Below are 21,802 nucleotides of genomic sequence, written 5' to 3' on the forward strand. Positions count from 1 at the left end.
AGGAATTAGCAGTTGGAAAGACACACCAACCTTTGAACAAATGTGGAATGCATGCAATAGAAAAGAAGCATGTAGCTTGTTGGGAAGCAACAAGAAGGAGGATGAAGAAAACAACACTTCTAATGCGTACTCTACTCATCACAAGAAGGGAACATACAAGAAGTTCAAAGGACCAAATAAACAGGTTGAACTATCAAAGATTGAATGTTATAATTGTCATAATGTTATAATTGTCATAAGATGGGACACTACAAAAGTCAATGTCCTAAGAATCCAAGAAATAAGAAAATAGAAAGAGAACATGCAAATGTTGTCGATGAAGCCCCACCCAAGAAAAACAAGACTGAAGAATCTGAAGTCAAAGACTTATTTGCTAAAGTCTCTTAGGGATATTGTCCCTTGCATATCCTTTTACTCTAAGTTTTGTAATGTTTTCTTTTTATGTTTTGATTTCTAGAGATTGTAGATATAATATATCTTGTTAGAACATTTTTGGATATCCCTCAGAAAGACTAGATTAAGAGGGAGCCTTCGCCACTCTACCAAAAGATAAGTATATTGTTCTCTATTTCATATTTCATGTTTGGTTTTCTCATGTCAAGATTTGTTCGTATTGTATAATAATAACCTTTTTTTATATATTTTCCTTGGTTAGGAAAGCTTGCAGAATACACAAAGGTTATGGAGGAGACTTTAAATTTCAAAGGAAAGACTTGAATCATGAAAGAACTTTTGTTGGGAAGCCCTTCAAGAATTGATGTCCTAAAAGGTTTGTTAAAGAACAACTCAAGGTATGTCTTAGACTGCATGGGTTGGTGTTAGAGCTTAGAAGCCTAATAGTACCTAGAGTGGCTAAAGCTTGAGTACACGTTAGTCCCACCCGATTAGAGTACCCTGGTCAGGTATCTAATTTGTAGCACTTCGTGTGATGTGACTCTTCATAGAGTATATCATTTTGAGATCTTCCATGTACCTTTATATATATGTAATTATGAATACCTCCCTAGTTAAGAGGGAGTGTTGAAAAATATAACTAGTGTCAATCTTCATAATTGTACTTGAGTCATGATGTAATGTATTTGAAATTTTATTATAAAAAGAAATTGACTTATTAAAACATGGGTTTCATGTTTGGTTCAATGGTTAATAGGTAAAATCTTCTATTGCATGTTTCTAGGGTTTGTGTCAAGAGTTCGTGTCCTTGTCATTATGTAACAAACCCTTATTGGGCTTTATTACTCAGGAAAGAAATTTATTTTTACCTAAAATAGGTCTCCACCAAGTCGGCCTCAAAGAAGGACAAGTCGGTCTCATCAAAGGAATTCAACCTCATGGAAACAGTATAAATAGAAGCAACTCAACCTCATTTGGAACATACACACTCAAGTTCAATCTGTAGTAGCTAGAAGTAGAAAAAGGGTGTGAAATTCAAAGAAGGAAGAAGAAAACCTAGTGAAGGAGAAGGAAGTCTTTGTCAAGCAATAGAAGTTGAAATTTCTCTCTCTACTACCACACGTGTGAAGTTTTTGGTTTGCTAGAAGGGTAGAAATTGCAATATTGTAGCTGGATCAAAATTCTGAATAGTTAGGCCGAAATTTTCTCATTGATGCAATATTGTTGTAGGTGATCTTTGGAGTTTGGAAGGACAGTTTGAGGGCTAACTTGGTGGAGTGAGAAGATTCTTTTGTCAGGTCTAAGGTCTTGGTCTATCTCAATTTGATTAGTGTAAGAGTTTGACTAGGCTTTCCTCTAGAAAGGGGTTTAGCGATGGTTGAGTGCCTACATCTGGTGTCGTTGATCTTCATGTTTTGATTTGATTATTGCTTGATAAAACAAAGATAAAAGAAGAACATAAAGAGAAGATAATAAGTCTACAAGAATATCGCAAGTAATTATCAATATAAGAGAATATTTCTTCCTTTCTGATTTTCTAACAATTTGCAGCAGGAATATTGTGAAAATTTCTACGAAATTTCTATTGCGGGAACTAGAATTAATTCTTCTAACTGTAAAATTGATTATGTATTTTATTGCTACAGCAACAATGAATTAATGGGGGTTTTGGATAACCCTCGTCTATTACCGCAGGGAACCGGATAACCGCAGGCCATCACTGCAGCCCACTACCATTACTGCCCGCGTACCCTTAGCCGACGGTTATCTGTTACCTATCCCGTTTCCCGGCCATCTGTCGTTTTCAGGATGTCTTCCTCTGCAGGTATATTGGGAGAAGCAATGGAATTGGAGGAGGTAGACTACACCGAAGACCCCCATCCCGACCGCATTATATTTGGTGGCCCTTATTTCGCATTTTCGGAAGCCGGTCCTGGTCTACAGTCAGATCTATTTCCGCCTAACACCTCTCCGGTGGTTACCTTACCGGATCACCAGTCGGCATCGCTCTCAGTAGGGCACAACACACTGCCATCATCGGCTCTGGATACACCCCCACTGTCCCCTGGAACCCTACACATCCTTTCTACTGTCGCGCCTTCGTCGCCCCCTTTCGACCCAAATCCGCCCGGCACTTCCTTCCTCGCCGAGACTACTGCTGATCCCCTTCCCCCGGTGGTCCCTAACCCATCTGGTTCACTCCACTCGCCATCAGGATGTTTTGAGACTCCGACGGTTAGGGTTAGATCTACACCCCCGGCCGGCACACCGGATCCTCTTGCAGACCACCCATCTGCACCTCGTTCGCGGAAAAGGAAATCAAAGTGCGTAAAATCAACCTCAAAGGACATCTCGATCCGGTTTGGTGAAACCTCTGCCATTGGGGAAGCAGCTACCATGGCTCGCACTATACTGGTTGGTCATGTTCGTGGAAGGGCGTATTCGGCTGCTCGACTCACGCTATGGGTCAAGGAAATCTGGGGAGGCGTACTCCATGAATTACCAGAGGTACAAGTTTTACCTAGAGGTTGGTTTGCTCTTCACTTTGCAAAAGAGGCCTACACAGACTTGGTGCTCGGCAGATACTGGCACATTGAGATGGCACCGGTCCTGCTAAAGAGATGGAGCCCTCTCTTTGATCCCGAGAGAGAACAAATTGGGGCTGGTCCATTATGGGTACGCCTGCCTGGTCTTCCTCTACAATACTGGTGTGAGGAGGTATTCGTTCGAATAGGGAATGCTCTGGGGACATATCTTGATCATGATAAAACCTTCGTGGAATCAAGGAACAGAACCCTTGCTCGCATACTAGTACATTTGGATACCCGCGAGGGGCTGGAGGAGAAAATCACTCTGCATTGGGGAAACTACACCAGGGTTCAGATTTTGGATTACGAGGGGGTTCCTTTTCGATGTCGTCGATGCCACAAGGTTGGGCACCTATTCAAGGACTGCCCCCTCAACAAGAAGGCAGAAGATACCCCCATAGCACCTACTGTACCCACCAAGACTGTATTACAGGCAAATCAGCGCACTCCTGCACCTGGTCCTGCGCCCTCGGTCAATATATCTCAACAGGCAGCGGTTGCGACTCACAACTCTCCCTCGCCGCCAGTCACCAGATCACGGGCAGCAGCAGAAGCCGCCAAAGCTTCGGGTACATCTCTCTCTCCTCCTTTCTCTTGTATTACTCTCTGCTCCTCCATGCATGTACCGTCTATATCTGTTGCACAATGCACTTTGCCATCCTCTCCTGTCATGGCTCCACCTGCCCCCTCTCTGCACTCCCTATCCTCGCCCTCCTCTTCTCCCTCTTCATCTCGGGGGTCAAAGTCTCATCACTATAACCTTCGTCCTCGCATTATAACCCGGGATTCCCCTTTGCATTTTGCTGGTTTGGGTCTTGCCATTCCTGGATCAACCCCCTTGACATCTCGGGGGAGAAAATCTGACCTATCTAAGGCTATCCAACGTGCTGGAGTTGAAGTAGCCTCTGGCCGTCAATCTACTCTTGACGGGGTTCTTAGAGCAGCGAACGCCCTTCCAGCATTCCCCCATGAAATGCCTCACCTTTAATTGCAGGGGCATGGCTAGTGCCTCAAAGAAACTAGCCCTGCGGAGACTTTTTGAGATTATTCCTATTGACATCATACTACTTCAAGAGACTCTTGGCCCGGCCGATCTCATCTCTGATTCCTTAACCTCTATGTGCCCGGGGTGGATTTTTTCGGCCATAGACTCTACTGGGCGATCTGGAGGTCTTGCTATTGGGTACAACCCCAAATCCATCAGAGTAATAGCATCCTGGGGAGGTCGGGGGTATATGGGTATTGACCTATTTTCAGCAGAGCTGGGGACCAGCCTTCGGGTTATAAACATCTATGGTCCTTGTCAGCAAAGGGAGCAGTTCTGGCAACATCTGCTTGGACTTTCTATTTTATCTAAGGAGAATATCATCATTGGAGGTGACCTCAATTTTTCTCTGGGCTATGGTGAATCTTGGGGATCCATGGCTCAGGTCGACTCGATCACTGGCTTTATGACTGATCTACTAGAAAGACACAATCTGATAGATGTCCCTATGAACAAACCTCTACCCACATGGCGGAACAGAAGGGTGGGCGAGGCGGCCCTTGCGCGCAGACTTGACAGATTTATCATGAAAGGATCCCTTATTCAGCAACTGCATCACTACAAACAATGGGTTGGAGCTGGTGGCATATCGGACCACTCCCCTGTATACTTGGAGATCTCGGGTCCTATACAAAAACCAAAAGCCCCCTTCAAATTTAATCACATATGGCTACAGGACCCATCTTATATTCGGATGGTCTCGGATTTTTGGGCTATGAATCCGATTGACAGATCAGACTCATTAGCAAAAGGATTTTGCTCCAATCTAGCCCAGCTAAAGCACCTATCCATCAAATGGGCCAAAGAGAAGTATCAGAAGGAAAATTCGGCTCTTCTGCACATAGAAACTGAGCTCTGCACCCTAATGGATGAAAGAGGTTTGGGGTTTGTCACTGCTGAAGATAAATCTCACCTGGTGGAGCTTGAAAGACAGAAGTCACAGATATTAAAAGACAGAGAGGAATCTATTCGTCTTCGAAGCAGAGCTATATGGTTAAAGGCAGGGGATGACAACACACGGTTTTTTCACAATTATGCACAGGGCAGGAAAGTCGCTAATACTATATGGAGCATGCCGAATCCGGAAGGAGGTGTGGCTGATACATTTAGCAAGCTCTCTCACCTGGGATCATCACACTTCAGGAATCTTTATAAAAACCCTCCAGGCTCGACTCTTGCTGACATTATAAATATTGCTGGTCATTTCCCCAGGTTTGTAAATGGGGATGAAGCAGAGGCTCTCTTTGATCCTGTGACTCCTGGGGAGCTTGAGGGCACTTTGAAATGGTTCAAAAAGGATAAAAGCCCAGGTCCGGATGGTTGGACCATCGAATTCTACCTTGCTTTCTATGAGCTGCTCAGCCATGATCTGCTAAGGGTAGTGGAGGAATGTCGGGTATGGAACAATGTATAATGCCATCAACTCGACATTTATAGCCCTCATACCCAAATCGGACTCCCCATCCTCCTTCGATGATTACAGACCCATCTCACTCTGCAATTGTCTCTATAAGATCATCTCCAAGATCATTGCTAATCGTCTCCGCCCTATCCTGTCACGTCATATTGCTCCTCAACAATTTGCTTTTCTTGAACACCGCCAGATCCATGAAGCTATTGGCTCGGCCCAGGAAGCCATCCACTCCATCTGGACCAAACACCAAAAGGCCATCACCCTAAAGATCGACCTGGCAAAGGCTTTTGACCGTGTCAGTTGGCTATATATTAAGATGCTCCTTATCCACTTGGGTTTCCCCCACAACTTCATCACATGGATCATGGCTTGTATTACCACTCCAACCTTCAGTGTGCTCATTAACGGGTCTGCATCTCATTTCTTCCATTCTGAAAGAGGACTCAGACAAGGCTGCCCCCTGTCTCCTCTTCTATTTTTGATAGTCATGGATGGCCTCAGTCAGTTGATTGCATCAGCTAAGAGGGATGGTGATCTTGGTGGTCTTAAGATATCAGATGATTGTTATCTCACCCACCTCCTGTTTGTGGATGACGTTATTATTTTTCTTGATGGCAGTATCAGGGATTCCCGCTCCTTCTCAAAGATCCTATCCCTCTTCTCATCTGCCACTGGCATGTTAGCAAACCACTCAAAATCCTCCATCATATTCACCCGCACTTCCATTCATGAGTCCCAATATGCGCACCGTCTGTTTCCTTATGGCATCACCCTTCTGGATCGGGGACTAAAATACCTGGGATACTGGATCAAGCCTGTCAGTGAGAAGATTGCTGATTGGACTTGGCTCGTATCAAAATTGGAGAAGAGGCTAAAAATTTGGAGTCACAGATACTTATCAAGAGCCGGTAGACTTGTTCTGGTAAAATCTGTCCTTGAGGCCACTCCTGTTTATTGGATGGCACTTGCTTGGATACCTAGAAACATCTTGGCCAGACTTCACCAAATCTGCAACAGATTTCTATGGAATGGGAACCAAGACAAGAGGATATTTGCCTGGGTGGCCTGGAATAGGATAGCTTTGCCAAAGAAATGGGGAGGCTGGGGCTTAAAAGACCTGCCTCTCTTCGCTCAGGCACTTGCTGCCAAAATGGGGTGGACATTGCTCACGGGACAAAATCTTTGGACTAGCATATCATATCATAAATACGTTTGGCCAATGAATATCATGGAATGGATTCGACTCCCAAATTGGCCCAAAACTGGCATCTCAACAGTCTGGAAGGCACTTCTTCATTCACTGCCTCTCATCAGGGACAATCTGATTTGGAGAATAAATAATGGACAGTCGGCTCGCATTGGTATTGATCCTTGGATTGGGAGCGGTGGAAGACATCGTTTAACCAGGAATCTTATACAGTATATACACTCCCAAGACATCAAGGTCATAGCCAACATTGCGGATCCTCTCAATACCACCATACTCACTCAACGATGGAAATCCGCACATCAAATCAATCTGCCCCAATGCTGGCACCATGAATGGAATGAATATATTACAGCTCTTCACGAATCACACATTAGGATAAAAGAGGGACCGGATGAACTCATTTGGCACCAATCAGACAGCGGTATATATACTCCAAAGGGGGGCTACCAAGTGCTGATATCACACAAAGTTCCTGACTTGATAACTTTCTGGTGGAAGGCTATTTGGAAACTCACAGCGCCACCCCGGGCCAAATTATTCTTCTGGTGCATACTAAAAACAAAGTCCCCACCGGGGAAAATCTCATGCATCGTGCCATCCACGGGCCTACCTGGTGTTCGCTGTGTAAAAACGTTGTTGAATCGACAACACACCTCTTTCTGAAGTGTACTGCCCTGACGGAACTATGGCAAAACATATCATCTGCGATTCAATTCACGGGCACCTGGGAGGGTGACGATTTGAACAGGGCTTGGGAAGATTGGTACCACCGGCACAAGGGATCCAAAATACAGAGCCTCCCTCTTATTATCAGCTGGCAACTATGGTTGGCACGGAACCGAACCATATTTGATGGCAAAAATGTAAGCTGGCCGCACACATATGCACAGATTATATCAGCTTACAATGATATGCCGGAACCACCCCAACCTCGAGCCCGAAGGCCTCGCGACCCACCTCACATAGATAAAAATACCCCATGGGCATTTTTTGATGGCGCAGCCCAACAGCAGGGATGCGGGGGCGGATTTATCCTCTACATGAGCGAACAACACTACTATAAAGTCCGAATGGGTTTGGGGACTGGCTCAAACAATTTTGCCGAGCTCATTACACTTCGTCACCTCATGCATTTCTCATTGGGTCATAATTGCATGAACATTCATATTTTCGGCGATTCGAAGATCATCATAGACTGGTTTAATGCTACAACTGCTTGCCACACTCACACACTCAGCAATATATTGGATGAAATAAATATTATGAAGGTACATTTTAATGATATTACTTGTAATCATATTTACAGGGAACACAACAGCAGTGCCGACGAACTATCCAAGGCGGCCACGTCACTACCCCGAGGAGAGTGGATGATCCAGGAGCAGCGAGGGTCTAATGCATTTCAATATTATCATCGGCCATACATAGACCCTCATTACCACAGGGCGGACAGCCCATGAACTGAATATCTGATATAAATTTTGAAGTAATTGTACAGTTTTTTGATTACTTTTTGGACAGAAAGTATATAAAATGGCCCTGCGTGGCAATATGTATATAAAACAAAAGGACCTAATCGATCATCCTGTGTGATGAACTGGTAAACTATGCTGATAATTTTGATATCTATTTTGCTGAGCCATCAGGTTGACAGACTCTAGCATATGCATCTCAATGCATCTACAATATGTAATTTTTCAAAGTATAATGAAATATTACGATTTTTCCAGGGGGAAAAAAAACAACGAATTAATCACACTGCAATCTTCACAAATAAAATATTGTGGAAAATAAAAGCACTGGAAACTGAGAAATGCCAACACACACAAAAATTGTGACAGTGCTATTTTGGACAAAAGTCCCTAGAAAAACCCAATGTGGGAAAACCGGTTGCAGCGATTGAGGGTTTATATTGTTATTATGCAGCAAAAAAATTGAGTACAATCAAATGTCGCCAAACTGGTGATTCTACCCAAGAGAAATACTGGCGAAAATATACTAAGGGATTTTACCCTCTCTCCAAAAAATCTTGGCACCTCACTGCCTTTGAAAATAAATTCATCCACATGTTCTGCATAGACCCTGCGTCACCCTAGCACATACCCTCACACGCTTGGTCTGGAATTGCAATCAATCAAGTCGTCTTACTTGTTGCTGACTGGGGAAATGCTTCTCTGACCCTCTAGATAATCTTCATGGCCTCTGAAATTGAAAACATCCTCCCCTTCAGCCAAATCGAACTACTCACTTGAGGCTTTGCGCAACCTCCTAGAGACTAATTTTGGCCTCCTCTTTCTAACTCTTTGGAGCTAAAACTCTTCCTTCAGATCAACGCTGAACTCTCTTGCCACCTGTTACTCGCCTCTTGGCTCGATCTCCACTATTGTATTACTCTTGCACTTAGGAATTCACACTACCTGGGCAACTGAGTATCTACACTGGTGTGTCTCTCCATCCACCCATCAACCTCTTCTTATAATCCCCAATTGGGACTCCAACAGCCATGATTAAAACTTATTCGATGGTTGAGATCATCTCCAAGTCGATCTATGTGAGTTTCTAGATAATTCTCACCTTTCTCAATTAATTACTATTAATTAACCATTTTCCTAAGTTAGACTTATGAAATTTTTAATTATGGTCAATTAATTTAACTGAGGCATCTCTAGGTGGAATTTCCAAAAACGATTTATGGGTTTTGAAGAATTCATATGTTTTAGCCTCTCCACAAAGTCTCGATACTATAACATCATCCAATGCTATAAAAACTAACACTCCCTCTTAGCCAGGAAGGTGTTCTCTCCAACTAGTGTTGTACAACTATCACAACACCTTGTCTCTGTAACATCCTCCAACCATGTTGTTGATGTTTGACATTATAGCTACCTGCTATTGTCCACCAATTATTGTGTTAACTCTAATTCATCTTCCGCTAACCGTAGTTGAACCAACTTGTTGCATCTGTGTTGCTCTTGACATTGCACAGTACATCTTGTATTGTTGCCAACACTGCAACTCCCTCTCAACTATTGTTGTTGCTACTGCAACTTCTGCAACTGAGAAGCATCAAAAATATTGAACCATCTGTGTCTTTGTGCTACAATTGTCTCTTGAGTCTTTGATTGCTACTAGCCTTTGCACTGTCTACTGGGAAATCTGTGTTGTTTCTAATCTGCATTGTTCCCCTGCACTATTGTTAACATTGCTCTATGCTCCTCAACACCTGAATGCAACTAATCTGCAACTAGCACTCTAGAACTAACTGCATCAACCGACACTAATCCTCCTACTACTGAATATTGTGGGCCCTTGTAGCAAAGGTGATCCATGAGGAACCACCATCTTATGCTCGCCTCACTAGACCTTGCCCAAATCTCTACGCAGCTATGTGACTAAAGCTCCATATTGCCCCACCTCACTCCTGGAGGTATAGTTACAAACATGGTGAAGTATTCCCTAGCCTGGAGGAAAACTTGTCTGTCTTTGCATATGTTTTTCTATGTTCCTGCTGCTCCTACTTGTCCCTCTTCCATTAAGGACACTTAGTACTGTAGTGGCCAAAATCACCACACTTGAACCACTTGACCTTAGATAGATCCTTATTTTTCTTCTTCTCCCCCTGCAAACCTTGTCCCTGACTGGGGCCCTTTTATGCAAGGGCCACATTTTCTTCCTCCTTCACACATTTCGATCCCTTGCTATTGTTGCTATTGATGGAGGTCTTCACTAGTGATCTCCTCATCTCCTCCTGCTGCAGGTCTAACCACATCTTGTCCCAACCTAGTAATATATCTCATCCCAAAATGCCTTGGACGAAGATTTCCCATTCCTCTGAGACAATTTTCAGGGCCAAACGCACAAGCTCTGTAGTTTGAGGCAATTCTCCTACGGCTGCAAGCTGATCTTTGATGTCTTGAATTTTGGTGAGAAAGGGATTTGTGCCTTCACCCTTATGCATCTTGATGTTCTGCATCTTCTCCTTCAAAAACATCTTTCGTTGCTCGGAAGGATTCGAATATAACCCTACGATAGCATCCCACGTCTATTTGGTTGTTTTCTTGGTTGTTATATGTGAAACTATATGATCTCGAACTCCATTTAGAATCATCCGCTTCACCTTGGCCATTTCCTTTCTGAAGTGCGTTATCTATTGTTGATCAGTAGGTTATACCACAATGTTGTTTGCATAAGTTTTTAGACCATGCTCCAAGGAGAAAGGACATTTTGGCCTTTCAAATGACATTGTTAGAGGCACCGTCCAATCTATCTTGATCTCTAGGCCCCAACTATGGCCATCTCTGCAAAAACTGGCATTAAAGAATTTTGAGGTCTAAAATGGGCCTCCTAAGGAATATTATAAAATAATAGTGGAAATACTAAAATAAGATTAGATGACATCATCAAATTTAATAAATAAAATAAAAAATAAAAAAATAAAATTGTTTTTTCAACTCATATTTTCAACTTATCTCTCTACAGTTTTACTCAAATTTCAAGCGGGAGCATTCGTTAGATGCAAAATTTAATTCCTCATCCAAGGAATACCCATATTGCGTACTTTTGATGGACCTTGCTACATGAATAATTAGAAATACATGAAAAAATGTGATTGCAATCACGTTTTTCATGTATTTCTCATTTTTCGTGTAGTAGCTTCCATGAAAAGTATGCAACATCGGTACTCTCTGGATGAGGAATTAAATTATGCATTTAACGAGTGCTCTCTCTCGAAACTTGAGTAAAACTGTAGGGAGATAAGTTGAAAATATGAGTTGAAAAAATAGATCTTTTTTTTTATCTTTTTACTTGTTTACTCCAAAAATGGTGAATCATCCCCCATGGTGGGCATCATTATGTTGAATCCTAATGGTTCTTATAAAGTAGATTTTGGTTGTACATTTTTGTTTTGAGGCCCATTTTCTACCTGAAAATTTCTTTAATGAATCTCATCTTGTTCTCTAGCTTAGTTGCTTGTTTTGAAACTCACTCCCTCCTGGAATGCGCAGAACCGCTTTGGCTACCTCACAATGCTTTCAAATGTCGTCTGAAACTACGCAGTTAGCCTTTCTAAATATCCTTCTCTAAAAACCAAACTCAAACTATAACCCCCGCAACTCGAACTAGCTTATATGGTAAACTCGCACGGGCTTCTGCAACTGGAAAATTATGGATCTCCTCCAGAAAATTGGAACTAGAAACCCTGTAGGAAAATATAGAAATTCAACCCTCTGTGTGTACTTTCTCTTCCACCTGGGACTGATTCTGCTCTCGCAAATTGCTACAAAACCTTTTGTGCCCAGAAAAGAAATATGCTTAGCAAAAGTACTAAGTTGTTGCTACTCCCTCTGCCTGCTGGAATCACTATTCCAAACAAATCGAACTTTACTGCAACTACAACTAGAAAATTGAACCCTTGCCCAGCAATTCGCACTGCCTGGCTAGGCACTATTCAGCCTCAGAAAATTTGTCCTGTTGCTCCCTCTGAACGATGAAATTTTCTCTCTCATGCTTCTGAGCTTCTCGTATGTCAAACTCTCTCTAATACCATGTGAAAAATTCTATGAAATTTCTATTGCATGAACTGGAATTAATTCTTCTAACTGTAAAATTAATTATGCAGTTTATTGGTACGAAAACAACGAATAAATCACATTGTAATCTTCACAAATAAAATATTACGGAAAATAAAAGCATTGGAAACTGAAAAAATGTTAGCACACAAAAATCGTGACATCGTTATTTTGGACAAAAGTCCCTAGAAAAACCCGATGTGGGAAAACCAGTTGCAATAGCTGAGGGTTAATAATATTATTATGAAACATAAATTCCGAATACAATAAAATGTTTCCAAAATAGCTATTATACCCAAGAGGAATACTGGCAAAAATATATTGAGGGATTTTACCCTCTCCGAACAATCTTGGCACCTGAACACCGCTGAAGAGCAAGTTGTCCACCTATTGTGCGCAGACCTTGTGTCACCCTAGTGCAAACCCTCACATGCTTGGTTTGGAATTGTTGCCAATCAAGTCGTCATGCTTGTTGCTGACTGGGAAACTGCTTCTTCGGCCCTCCAGATAATCTTACCGGCTTCTAGAGCTGAAAACGTCTTCCCCTTCAACAAATCGAATTGCTCACTTGAGGCTTTGCACTGCCTTTGCATAGCCTCCTGGAGAATAATTTCGTCCTCCTCTTTCTGACTCTCGAGAACTGGAAAACTTCCTCTAGATCAATACTAATCTCTCTTGCCACCTGCTACTCGCCTCTTGGCTTGATCTCCACTATTGAATTACTCATGTACTTAGGAATTTGAACTCCCTGTGCAACTGAGTATTTGCACTGGTGTGTCTCTCCATCTACCCATCAACTTCTTCTTATAATCTCTAGTTGGGACTCCAACGACCACGATTAAAACTTAATCAATGGTTGAGATTATCTCCAAGTTGATCCGTGTGAGTTTCTAGATAATTCTCATATTTCTTAATTAATTACTATTAATTAACCATTTTCGTAAGTTAGACTTAGGAAATTTTTAATTATGGTCAAATAATTTAATTGAGTCATCTCTAGGTGGAATTTCCAAAAACAATTTCTGGGTTTTGAAGAACTCATGTGTTTTAGCCTCTTTACAAAGTCTCAAGACTATAACATCATCGGATGCTACAAAAACTAACAAATATGTGCAAGAAAAGAAGCTCCAAAGTTTGATGAACTATGGACCACATGTACTCAAGAAGAATCAAAGATCATGTATAGAGGAAGAATGTAGAAATCCGATGAAGGTGATTCTTAAGCATATGCAGCATGTTTCAAGAAAGGTGGAGGAAGAAAGAAGTTTTTCTTTCAAAGAAGAAATGGAGGAAGAAGACCTGAAGAAAGATGATTTGCTCCTCAAGGAAAGTGAGACATTTCAAAGGTTTAATGCTAGCATTGTCACAAATTTGGTCACTATAGAAGTGATTATCCTAAAATCTCAAATGATGGAAAGAGGAAGGGAAACCAACAAGCCACCACAATAGACTTGGATGAACTTCCAAAGAAGCCTAAGAATGAAAATCCAAGCAATAAGAATTCTTCTATTTTCTTGCTCGCTCTTGTTCAGTTGCACATAATGAAGACTTATGGCTTGTAGATAGTGGTGCCTCAAGGCACATGACGGGAGATCGAGATAACCTCACGAGTCTGATGGAAAGAAGGTTATGACAAAAGGTGGAACTTGGAGACAACAACGGTTTGCAGTCAAAGGAATTGGAAAGACTTCCATTGAGCTAGAATCGGGTGATAATGTTCATCTTAGCAACATATTATATGTTACAGGTTTGAAGAAGGATTTGGATTCCATTTCATGCTTGGAAGACAAAAGAGATAGAGTAGCATCCATTGATCGAAAAGTTCTTGTTTGGTTCAAAGCCTCTAGTATAGATTCTGCTAGAGTAATTGGAGTCCGAGAAGGAAGGTTGTATAGACTTTTGAAATGACCTACTCAAGCACTTGTACATAATAACATTAATCCATGTAAGCTTTGGCATAGAAGATATGCTCACCTTCACTATAAAGCTTTGACATCCTTAAAGAAAATGGTTGCAGGTGTTCCATATTTCCAAGAAGAACATGAAGGAGTATGTAAAGGATGTGTGCTTGGGAAGAATGTGTTGGCATTATGGCTAATTTGTTGTCCTTGATGGCAACTTGCTTGATAAAGATGTACTTCATGTCAACAGTGTGATAATATGATGATTGTGGAACTCATGCAGATTGGTACAGATACTATAGACGATATGGACAGAGAAATGACGGTTTAGTGAAGTTTGAAAAATTATACGCAGTTCCTATGAAGAAGGGCCGCATACATACGCAGGTCTTGTGAGTAAAAGTCGCATACAGAATCTGGACCATGGAAATTTGGATACCATGGGTCATTACCATGGTATTGGCCCATAGTAATTGGAGCGGCAATGGTCATTTGATCCCGTCAACAAATACTAACGACATTATCAAAGTATTTACCTAAGGTATTGGCTAAGGAAAAAGCTATATAAGGAGATGGAGATCAAGGTGTTAAGTGTGCAAGTAAATGGTTTAGTCATGTTTAATCTGATCTTAAATAGGTGTGCACGAGGGAGCATGGAGGAGGCTAATGGAGCATGGAGTACTAATGGTTATATTTCACTAACTTGTCCATGTTTAAGTATCTAATGATGCAAGATCTGTTTGAATGAGTTTGAAGTGATTTGTGATTTGACCATATGGTATGTGCAGTATGTGTTGTGTTTGCAGCAAAGGATTGATTTAGTTATTTAAGATCCATATGCAAGTTTTATCCAGTAATGTCGCGTAGCAGATCTTGTTCGCTAATGTCACGTGCAAATTTTTTGATGATTTAATTAGTATGTTGAAATATATATGCTAGTTCTATGCATGGTAGTGACGTACATATGATGATCTGTTTTGTGGATGTCGCATATATATTTTGAGTTAGATCTAGTCTGTAGTGTTTCTTGATGATAATTGTTGATGATGTTTGTTTGTTGTTGTTTGTTAATGATGTCTTGATAAGCATGATCTATATTTGGAAGTGATATTTGGGTTGATTGAGTTATGGATTTCTATATTGATCAGTTATGATGATTGGGTATGGTTGAATGATTTGTGATTGGTTCAATACTTGATTTAGTGAGTGATTCAGTTAGCCAAATGATTCAATGTTCAGCGATCTGAGATTTGTACGTGAGTTTTATGTAGAGGAAGCACACATATATATATATATATATATAGATATAGATATGTTGGTTCTATTAAGAAAAGTCACGTACATATTCTAATGTTCATTTGTTCTAGTTGGGTTTTGTATTCAGTGGTTTGATGCTTCAGAGATTCAATGATTCAGATTTGTGTTTTAGTACTTCAGTTTGGATATTGGTTTGGGTTTATTGTTGGTGTGGGTCCAGTATGAAAATTTGATGAAAGGTGGCCTACAAGTTGTTTGATGATTGTTTGACAGGTGGATCCAGTCTAAAACATTTTGAAAAGTGGTCCACAAGGAGCTGAGGGTTGCAGCTTTCAAAAAGAGGGTAGGAGCTCCCTTCCGGTAGGAGCCGGTAAATGAGTTCAGGGGGTTGCAACTCCCTTCCTGTGGGTGCTAGAGAACGAGTGGAGTTTGTAGCCTCCTACAGGTGGGTGTCTACGTGCTGGTGAGAGTCTGCACCAGTAAAAAAATGTAATGAGTATTTTCTTTATATAATAAGAAAGAAGACAAAGACAGCGACAACGGTGGTTTTCTCCCACATTGGGTTTCCACCTAAAATTTTGGTGTTCTATGTGTTTTTTTTATGTGCTGTGATTTATCTATTCTTTATTGCATTATGGATGATGAATAAATTAATAATGCATTGGTTAAGTTAACTCTCTGATGAAAGATATATCAAATTAAGTTAACTAGATATACATTGTTTTCATTCATAAGAGTGTTGATTGTTGGTAGCATCGGATGTGCTCTAAGCCTCAAATTTTGCGAGAGACTTGGACACTTGTATTCCACAATACCCACAATCGTTTTGGGAAATTCCGCCCAAAGGTAGTGTAATTAAAATAATTAATTATTTTTAATGGGTGCCTAAGTCTAAATTTATGAAATTAAAATAATTAAAGGGTATTAATCTAACTGTGGGTGAAACTTAGAGAAGAAGACGGAGATCAAGCCAAAATGATCTGAACCATTGATTAGGATCTAATTTGGGTCGTTGGTTCTCTACAGAAGGATTATAAGAGGATGTTTGATAGGCATTTGGAAGACACATCGAGTGGGAGATCAGAAGATTGAATTTCTAAAGCACAGCAGTTGTCGGGAAGAGAATTCGAAGTGATCTTTTGTAGTGAGGGGTGGGGATAGTTTTGGTTGGAGATTTCTCATGATCCAAGAATACACAACAAAGAAGGCAGAGAGAGATCCAGCAGAGGCAGCGCAGAGCCAGAGAGGTTGATACAGGGCCATGCAGAGCCAGAGAGGCTGATGTAGGGCCACGTAGAGGCAGCGCAGAGCTAGAGAGGCTAATGTAGGGCCACGCAGAGGCAACACAAAGGCCGAGAGGCGATCTGTAAATTTTCTGGAGAATCGATTTCCAAAGCCAAAAGTTGGGGTGTGAGACTGGGAGGGCAGAAGTCGAAGTCTCATAATCAAATTGATCAACTGGGACAAGTGACACAGGGCCTACGCAGTGATTGCATAGAGACTACGGAAAGGCAGCCAAGGGTTGTCCATTCTATGGCTAGATTAGTCGAATCGCCTGTGATAGTGTGAGGTACTTCTCACTTTTCTTCTATCAGTGATATTCTCGATACTGGATAGCCAACAAGACATCCAGAGATTGTATTCAGAAACTACTGCATAATAATAAAACCCTCAGCTACTACACTGGTTTCGCACATTGGATTTTTTCGAGGACGTTTGTCCAAAAATAACTATGTAGATGTGTGTGATGTTTATTTCTCTCCTATGTTGTATTTATTTTTTGCAATTTTATTTTGATGTAGGTTGCAGTGTATGTATTTCAGTATTTGTCGTAGAAAACTGCAAGTAACTTGTTCAATTAATTTAACAAGTAGGTGAAATATAATCAGTTTGTTGCAGTAGGAATCGGGTAACCGATTTTTCACATGGTATCAGAGCACAGATCGTGAGCAGAAGAGCTCAGAAGCAGAAAGGAAGAGGAGTTTGAAATTACTGCAGAGGTAGCAATTCGAAACCCCAGCAAGCAACACAGTCCTTGGGCCAAAAGGTCAAAGTTTTGAGGAGAGATCGATTTCTCTTAGAGAATTGTCAGAGAAATTCGATCTCCAGATTGAAGCTTTCCAGAGGCAGAAGGGAGAAGCGTATTTTTCCTTGCAGAGCAGACCTTCAGCTGGGACGCAGACATTTTGCAGCAGTTTTTGGCAGAATAGCGTCAGTGGGAGAGACAGTGACACAAGGGAATTTCTTCCTCAAAGAATTCCTAGCTAGGGAATTTGAATTCTCATTTGTTGAGCAGCAGCAAGGGGCAGCAGATCTACTAACTCCAGCAGGGAGTGCGTAGGCTAGCCCAGCAATAGTGCATAGGAGAGAGGAGGTCCTTCGACTTTTTCGATTGGAAGATATGGCAGCCAGTGGATTGTAAGATTAGGATCGGTTGGATGGTGCATCCAAATATGTGATCTGGAAGGCGAGGATGTCATGCCTTCTGGATGAACATTTTCTCAAGATCTACGTCGACAATGTGGTAGTTGAGCCTGCAGATCTAGATCCGCTCAAGAAGTACAAGGGAGAGATGGTGAAGGCCAAATGGATGATCCTCGACGGAGTGAAGGATCATGTCGTATGTCACATCTTAGGCAAAGGGATAGCCAAGGAGATGTGGGATGCCTTGTCCATGCTTTATCAGGGGGTCTTCTAAGCAACGACAGATGTACTTGGAACAGAAAATGAGATCCACACAAATGCAAAAGGGGGAATGCATTGATTTGTTCCTTGCAAAGCCTCAAGAGACCCAAGACGATTTGGCAGCTGTGGAGTCAACACCTCAGCCTACCGAGATGGTGAGGCTAGCTCTAAATTCAGTCTCAAAATAATGGTAAGTGTTTGTCTATAGCATCTTGGGCAAAGAGAGATTGTCAGACTGGGAAGGAATGTGGGTCACTCTTCAGCAGGAAGAGATGAGGAGAGACTTAGTCAAGTGAAAACTTGATAGTAGCAGCAGCAAAAGTGGGACGAATCCCAAGGAGGAGGATGAGAATGCAACCCTCGTTCTATAGGGCAACAGGAGCATCTGAAGAAGAATGATATTTCGAAGATCAAGTGCTTCCGGTGTGGCGAACTTGGTCACTGTGCTACACAATGTCCTCTCAAGAAGAAGGACAACAACAAGAAGCATGACCCAAAGGCTGCATCTACACAGATCAAGGAGGAGGAATTTGCGATGACCGCCCAGAGGTGGGGTGATATAGAACTATAGTTCGAAAGAACTGCAATTGGGGAGGACCCTTGAGGAGTCCACCTCTTGGATCAATACCTTGCTACGACAACCTAGATCACTAGTAGCAGGATGGACCAGATCAGTTGATGCAAAGGAGTGTTGGAGTGAGTTGCAGTGGCTAGGAGTGCCAGAGACTTAGTAGTGCAGAGCTAGAGTTGGCAGCAGTGCAGTTGACACATAGCAGAGGTCAGCAAAGCGCAGAGGCTTTAGAGGATCAACATAGAGACTAGGAGTAGTCAGAACTCTAGCAACAGATGCATCATGTTGAACACTTGTTCAGTAATTTTGGATGCTTTTCCATTGTTGATGCAGTAGCAACAACAGTTGGATAAGGTTGCAGTGTAGATGTAATGTGGGCAGTGGCAATGCCAGTAGCAGCACGGATGCAAAATTTGAGAGGGAGTTGCAGTACAGATGCAGTGTTGGCAGTGGTAGGGTCAACAACAGTATAGATGTAGAATTTTTGTAGTAGTTAGTGGGCAGCGATTTCATACATCATTAGTGCAGAGGGAGATGTTACAGAGAAGGGTGATGCTTCAGCAGGTTGAATTACTAGAGCACATTCCTTGCTAAGAGGGAGTGTTGATTTCTGGTAGTATCAAATGTGATCTAAGCCTCAAATTTTGTAGGGAGGCTTGAACACATGTATTCCACAATACCCAGAAATTGTTTTTGGAAATTCCACCTAGAGATAGTTTTATTAAATAATTAATTATTTTTAATGGGTGCCTAAGTCTAAACTTAGGAAATTAAAATAATTAAAGGGTATTAATCTAACTGTGGGTGAAACTTCTAGAAGAAGACGAGGATCAAGCCAAATTGATCTGATCCATTGAGTAGGATCTAATCTGGATTGTTGATTCCCAACAAAAGGATTATAAGAGGAGGCTTGATGGGCATTTGGAAGACACATTGAGTGGGAGATCAGAAGATCGAATTTCTTAAGCACAGCAGTTGCCGGGAATAGAATTCGAAGTGATCTTTTGTAATGACGGGTAGGGACAGTTCCGGTTGGAGATTTCTCCTGATCCAGGAATACTCAGGAGAGAAGGAAAAGAGAGATCCAATAGAGGCAACGCAGAGCCAGAGAGGCTAATGCAGGGCCACGAAAAGGCAGCGTAGAGCTAGAGAGGCTAATGCAGGGCCACAATGAGGCAGCGCAGAGCTAGAGAGGCTGATGCAGGGCCACGAAGAGGCAGCGCAGAAGTCCAGAGGGGATTTGTAAATTTGCTAGAGAATCGATTTCCATAGCCAGAAGCTGGGGTGTGAGATCGGTGGGGCAGAATTAGAAGTCTCAAAAGCAAATCGATCAGCCAGGAGGAGTGACGCAGACCCCAGTAGCTGTGACGCATGGCCTATGTAGTGATTGCGTAGAGACTACACAGAGGCAGGCAGGGGTTGGCCATTCTGTGACTGGATCAGTCAGATCTCTTGTGATAGTGTGAGGTACTTCTCACTATTCTTTTGTCAGTGATATTCTATGTATTGGATAGCCAGCAAGGCATCCAGAGATTGTATTCAAAAGCTACTGCATAATAATAAAACCCTCAATTGTTGCACCAGTTTTCCCGCATTGGGTTTTTTCAGGGACGTTTGTCCAAAAATAATTGTGTAGGTATGTGTGATGTTTATTTCTCTCCTATGTTGTATTTAGTTTCCACGGTTTTATTTTGGTGTAGGCTGCAGTGTATGTATTTCAGTATTTACCGTAGAAAACTGCAAGTAACATGTTCAATTAATTTAACAAGTAGGTGAAATATAATCAGTTTGCTGCAGTAGGAATCGGGTAACCGGTTTTTCACACAGAGTCGCGTACATACTTTGGTTGCATGAAGAACAGTAGTGTACAGAATTCAGAATATGAAATGAAACGTTAAAAATATTGATTCACCCGCCCCCCTCTCATTATTTTTTCTAACAATTGGTATCAGAGCAGGTCTCTTTGAAGAAGCTTGATTGCTTAAAGGGAGATCCATCAATATGGGTAGTCAAGAGGGAGTATATTCTATTAAGCCACCTTTGTTTAATGTAACTAACTTCATATATTGTAAAGTCAGAATGAGAGCATATTTGTAGGCACTAGGAGTTTATGTATGGGAAATTGTTGAAGGTGGATATCAATACCCAACCTCCATTCCCACAGATGATGCAGGGAAGAAACAATATGAGATCAATGCAAAGGTTGTCAATGCTATCTTGGGAAGTTTGGTTGAATCTGAGTTTGTGAAAGTCATGTAGTTGAATATAGAAAAAGAAATATGGGATAAGCTTGTCCAAAGCTATGAAGGTGACACTAAGGTAAAAAGCGCTAAACTTCAAATGTTTAGAATTCAGTATGAGACTCTTAGATTGCATGATGATGAAATTAATACAAGCTTTTTCCTTAAAGTATACGATATTTTTAACTCAATGAAAAACCTTGGTGACGAAATAAAGGATTCTATTGTTGTTGAAAATATTTTAAGATCTCTAACCTCAAAGTTCGATTCCAAAGTCTCTACCATTGAAGAAATGCAGGATTTGAAGAATCTCACTATTGAATAGCTCCATGGGATCTTGACAGCTTATGAGATGAGAAAAGGGGGTACATAAGGTATTAGAGAAGCAGCATTCAAAGCCACAAACAAAGGGAAAGAAAAATAAGATCCTAAGGAAACAAGTTATATTTCAGATGAAGAAGAAGCGAATTTTGTGAAGAAGCTCCAAGTAGGAACTGGCAGGTTCAAAGGTAAGCTTCCTTTTAAATGTTTTGCCTGTGGAAGAGTAGGTCACTATGCCGCTAAATGTCCTTATAAAGAAAATCATGAGAAAGGAAAGAATGTTCCAAAGAAGAATGTTAAAAGAAATTTTGATAGCAAGAAAAGTTTTTATACTCATGAAGATAGTGAATATTCTTCCAATAATGAGGATGATGAATTAGATCAGGATTGTCAATTACTTATGGCATTTGAAGAAAATGTGTAGATGAATCTGATGATGTCTTTATGGATGCTCTAGAAGAAATTGATAGACTCAGGGTCATAAACAAGAATCAAGAAAAGGAAATCAGTATGTATAAGGAAAACACCCTTGTTGAAGAAATAACTCAGCTAAAGATATATCTAGAAGAAGCTAAATTAGTTGAAGAAGCTTTGAAGAAACAAGTCC

The 21,802-nt window shown here is 41.4% G+C and overlaps 1 protein-coding gene across 1 annotated transcript in view; it reads left to right on the forward strand.

Annotated features, from left to right (window-relative positions):
* The first annotated feature begins 3,979 nt into the window (after positions 1-3,979).
* Positions 3,980-21,802, forward strand: part of LOC149141744 (uncharacterized) — a 58,821-nt gene continuing 40,998 nt past the window's right edge. The window contains exons 1-2 of the mRNA XM_089451318.1: positions 3,980-5,313; positions 5,942-6,859. Of these exons, the coding sequence (XP_089307444.1) occupies positions 3,980-5,313; positions 5,942-6,859 (2,252 nt within the window). The remainder of the gene's footprint in view (positions 5,314-5,941; positions 6,860-21,802) is intronic.

The sequence above is a fragment of the Pinus tabuliformis genome, chromosome X (genome assembly GCF_031772625.1).
Source record: "Pinus tabuliformis cultivar Carrire ecotype Pingquan chromosome X, CPIR1, whole genome shotgun sequence".
Taxonomy (NCBI): Eukaryota; Viridiplantae; Streptophyta; class Pinopsida; order Pinales; family Pinaceae; genus Pinus; species Pinus tabuliformis.